At 35.3% G+C, this 5,006-nt stretch overlaps 1 protein-coding gene across 1 annotated transcript; it reads right to left on the reverse strand.

Moving 5' to 3' along the window:
- Nucleotides 1–1,256: 1,256 nt before the first annotated feature.
- Nucleotides 1,257–4,636, reverse strand: LOC117931142 (UPF0481 protein At3g47200-like). The gene is made up of 2 exons (XM_034852046.1): nt 4,396–4,636; nt 1,257–2,944 (listed from the first exon to the last, which is right to left on the reverse strand). The coding sequence occupies exon 2, from the start codon at nt 2,910–2,912 to the stop codon at nt 1,347–1,349; it is 1,566 nt and encodes a 521-aa protein (XP_034707937.1). The 5' UTR covers nt 2,913–2,944; nt 4,396–4,636; the 3' UTR covers nt 1,257–1,346.
- Nucleotides 4,637–5,006: the final 370 nt, after the last annotated feature.

Below are 5,006 nucleotides of genomic sequence, written 5' to 3' on the forward strand. Positions count from 1 at the left end.
CATTGAAAAATAATCCAAAGATTATGCCCGTAGGAGTGTCAACAATGACAATTTTATACAAATTATTTTAGTAAAAAATACTCAAAGATGGCATTTCTTTAAGTGTCATTGAAAGTATAAATCAAATATGATGCTTCCTAAAAGTGTCATTATTGACTAAAACCTACAATGACAGGGGAGAAGAGAACGCTTTAGAGAAGCGTCATCTTATACTTTTAATGACACTTAAAAAGCGTCGTTAATTCCCTTTTTTCTTGTAGTGACGACTCTCTTATTAGAATATTACATAAAAACTCCTCCTAGTAAAATATAGAAAAATTTTACGTCTTGATTTGTATCTTCAAATTTAAGATACCATCCTTTACCTTCTAAAATCTTCAATTTTGATAGATTTGGCAGAAATATTTGTAATTTGATCTCAAGATTTTACAAATTTTAATTGTTTTTCCTTCTTCATAATACTCTCTAATAAAATGATATCCTGTATTGATGTACTTACTCTAATCATCGAAAGTTGGATTTTTTTTTTTTTTAATTTAATCACTCATTTGTTGTCAACATAAATTTCTGTTGGTTCTTTTTATGGCAAATTAAGCTCCTTCAACAAATTTTTGAACTAAATTGTTTGACATACATGTGATGTTTCAATAACATACACATAATGTTATTAAAACAAATTCTGCTTCACAAGTTGGAAGTGTTGCAATAGGTTGTTTTTTTAAGGTCCAAGAGCTCTTAAAGAGATTCCAAGAAGATTAAATTTTTTTTGAAGAGTTGAAGAATATTCAAATATTCCTTAAAGAAGTTGAAAACTTGGAGATTCTTTTAATGAAGATTGGAAGACTTCATTAAAAAATGTAGTATTTATTTCTAAAATCTCTTTTGATCCAAAATCAAACATTAAATTGCCTAAAAGGATATATTTGTCTTTTGTAAAAAAATTTAAAAATCAGAGGGCATATTTGAGATTCTTCCCTCAATTCATAAATATATCAAAATTATGATTTTATCCACTATTTTATTATTTGAAAAAAAATAAAAAATAAATTGTGTGCGCAAATTCAATCCCATCCCATCCATGAATTACATACTGTTGACTGAAAATTTTCTATTATGATCCTGGTCTATGAAAAAGAATATAAAGAAGCTAGCTGGAAATTGTGAGTTCTTGTAGATCATAGCAAACTCATGGAGAGGAAAAGACTAATAATATTGCATGCATGCATGAAATCCAGTGATACAACTTAACAATCTCTACATCTTTATTTATCTAATCATACAATCTTCCATTTCTCAAATCGAAACATCACAGTATACAACTCAACAATTTATACATCTTTATTTGTCTAATCCCAAAGACGCCGAACAATATGCCAAACAATATACCAAACAAGAAAAAGAAAAATCGGAACCCCTAATAACCCCATATATATATGCATCATTTGTTTACCGGGATGAGCGTAGTAGGTCTGAAGGCCAGTAACAATTAGTATCCAAACAGCTGCAATTAAACCCGTGAAAGTCCATGGAGACCTGAAATGTTCGTGAAGGCCTTCAGCTATCCAAGTTTTCACTCTCTTGTCGTACTGTTTCTGAATGCGAGCTTTCACATCTCCATAAGCACCGGGATCTACTAGGTCATTGCCGATCTTGTTGAAAATTTTGGCCACATCTTCATCGCTGCCAAGAAGGTTGTGGAGAATGTGCTTAGATCTCAGCTCCTTGACATCGTCTGCTTGATCAATGAGTTCGTAAAGGAAGCATACATAAGAAGTGACCGCCTGGTCAACTGGGGCATCTGGACACATTTCATAGGCTACCATGTTCAAGAACTTGGTCTTCGTGAAGCCATCAATGGTTATTGGGGGAAGTTTCAGGCAGCCATAGAAGAAGTGGGATTTGAAAGAATTGTCTGTCAAGAAACTCGTTCTTCTCGGTTTGAGATAGATCCCGGCAGCTTTAAGCTCCTTGATGTGTCGAAAAGACTTCCAAATGACTCGTTGTTCACCTTTTTTTCCATGGGCACCAGAACCCCCCATCTCTTCCTCGAGACCACGACGACTCTCCCTTTTTTCAGCTTCCTGCTCTTGTTCCGGCTGACTCCCCAGTTCTTGCTTGCTAATCTTTTTATACTTGCCTAGGAGAACACTTCGCAAAAGGTCGAGGAGATGAGAGGGCTCTTTGTTCTCCTCTATCAGCTGTGATGTTGACCCTTCTGGCATTCCGAAGCAAGTGATGAATTCTTTTATTTTCATTTCCATTGGTAGACTACCCTGGAAATTTGCTCCCTCAAAAATCAACTTGAGGACTCCAAAGGGAAGCTGGTTCTCCAGCAAGAACAAGTCCTGCTTCACAAAGTTTATTTGGTGATCTCTAAGAACGTTACTCATATCATCGCCGACTCTGCTGCGGATGAATTGTAGTAAAAACAACCCATCCAGAAGCATCATCCAGGTGAGTGCCTCATCATTATACCTGTTCGTCGGTCTGGTAACATAGCACTTCCTAACAGCCTCGATTTTACTTTCAATTTTTGTGTACAAATCTTTGAAGTCCTGGTTACTACCAGCCAGGAATTGTTCGGCATATAGAGGCTTGATCATTTCCCCTGGGTGAAGGTGGGGCTTGCCATGGTGGTAAGGACCGATTGAAATTACCCTCGGTTCGTACAATTTCTTGAAATCCTGGGTCCCCCTCAGCATGTGAGGAACCTTTGGTAGCCTTGGCCATTGACTTTGAGATGGAATCCTTTCTTTTGCTTTTTGGACGATACGATTCCAATTTTCCACCGTAGGATTGATTTCAACGTCAATCCTATGCTCCTTAGGCTCGGGGCCAGTTTCGCCACTGTTCCTGCTTGGTTGATCGCCTTCTTTCTCTCCAACGTTCCTCCTTTCTTGCTGCTCTTCCATGGAATTGGATCACCACCTTGGCCTAATCACTACTGGTATGTTAATTGGTCCAGAAGATGTTAGTCTACTGCCGATGACTATCCTCAACATCAACCAAAATGAATCGTCTAAATCAATGAATCACGTGATGTTAGTGAACATTCACGTGTCAATATTTTATTTAATTAGGCAAAATGTGTAAAACCTTAGTCGAAAGTCAATAGTTTAAATTCTTGTCAAGTCACATTTGGAAATTAAGAATTTCAAAAATTAAATTTAAACTCAGCTATTAAATTATTTGAGATTGGATTTTTGAAATTTGAATATTACATATATTGTAAGAATTAATTTTATTATTACAAGGTAATTATTAGAGAACCATAGTTAGAAAAACTTGGTAAAATTTGTATTATGTTAAATGATTATAATGATTTTTTCAAAAGATATCTAATTTAATATTATAATAAATCAATTTAATTTTTAATTATGATTGGAATTCAATTAGGAATGACAACGGGGCGGGTTCGGGACGGGTCGCCCCCATCCCAAACCCGCCCCGCCCCGCCCCGTTTAGCTTTTTTTTTTTTAAAAAATTAAAAACAAAAAAAAGAGAACATTGCGCTGCCAAACATCTAAAAATGCAATCACAACCATTTCTCAAATCCCACAAAACAATCCTAGATTGTAATGCAACTCCAAAGCACCATGTCTAAAAAACAATCAAATACCAAAACACCCAAAAACTCCAACCATAAAAAACTCACAGAAAAAGGCCTTTAGATCAATAAATTGAAGAAGTCCCTGAGCTTCAATGTGATACCCATGGACAACATGATTAACCCAAGTGATAAGCTATAAGAAGCTGGGCCTCTCGCCACAAACCAAGCGAAAACAAATGGCTTCACACATGCAACAACCCCTCCAGCAGTGACATAGAGAGGGTACAAGCTTGCTGCAGTGTAAAGCATGTTTTCCCATCTGGGTGTTGATTGAGTAAGAGGCTAGTGATCAAATTGTTCTTGGATAGATCTGATTGGGTGGAGTTTTGAGAGCTTTCGTGAAGGAAAAATGGTGGGGTTTCTAGGTTTGGGAAGAGGGATTCTTGGGTGGAATTTAAGCTTGTTGAATTAAAATTAATTTTATATGTAAACGGGGTGGGGCGGGGTGAGATGGAGCAATACCCGAACCCGCCCCGGGTTTTAAAAAAAAAATCCCATACCCGTCCCAAACCCGTTTATTAAATTTAAACCCCGTCCCATTAGGGGCGGGACGGGATGGGTACTCAAAAAAACCCGCCCGTTGCCATCCCTAAATTCAACCTTATAGAATTATAAAACATGAAACAAAATTGAATCAAAATGAAATTAAGTTTAAATTATGTTATATAAATTTAGGAATTTATACAAAAAGATAAATGTTATCCATATCACTCAAAATATATGGATAATAAGTGTGTGTAATAAATATTCAAATAAAATGAAGTAATTAGAAAATTGGAACTTACAAATAAGGTTGATCGAAACTAGAGTTTGACTTTGTGTTCTTAAGACGAATTTGTCTCGCTTAGGTGCTTACGGTTTATTGACAATCGTCTCCCAAGATACAACGATCACTTTCTTGTGATAGTAGTACTTCAAATCACAAGAAACAATGAATCACTTGGTGATTTGTACTCTCTTGTATACCAAATATTTGGTAGAAAAGATAAATGACTAGACTTGAAGTTAAAGAGGACTTGAATGACAAGAAATGAGAAAGAGTGGAGAGAATGGATGAATGAATGAAAATGCCATGTGGGGTCCCTATTTAAAGATTTGAAGGTGACTTATTAGAAAAGATGTGTTTAGTATCCTTTGAAGGATTGTATCTTAAGATGTCTTTTAAATACAAGACATATTCTTTAAAACAAGTTGTGTCTATTAAGAAATAGGATGTTTTCCAAGGGGAAAAAAAAAAAAAAGTCCTAATTTCCATTCACCTATAAATTCCAACAATAAATTGATTAAATATGAATATTATCATTTAGTAGATTTAATTTTTAAAAGATTGATTTAATTGAGGGATAATTTACAAAGAAAGAGGATTAAATTAATTTCATTTTGAAGGATTGAGAAT

Source organism: Vitis riparia, chromosome 14 (assembly GCF_004353265.1).
Source record: "Vitis riparia cultivar Riparia Gloire de Montpellier isolate 1030 chromosome 14, EGFV_Vit.rip_1.0, whole genome shotgun sequence".
Classification (NCBI taxonomy): Eukaryota; Viridiplantae; Streptophyta; class Magnoliopsida; order Vitales; family Vitaceae; genus Vitis; species Vitis riparia.

Coding starts and splice junctions, on each gene's coding strand:
- LOC117931142 (XM_034852046.1), bottom strand. CDS start 2,912: ATGGAAGAGCAGCAAGAAAGGAGGAACGTTGGAGAGAAAGAAGGCGAT.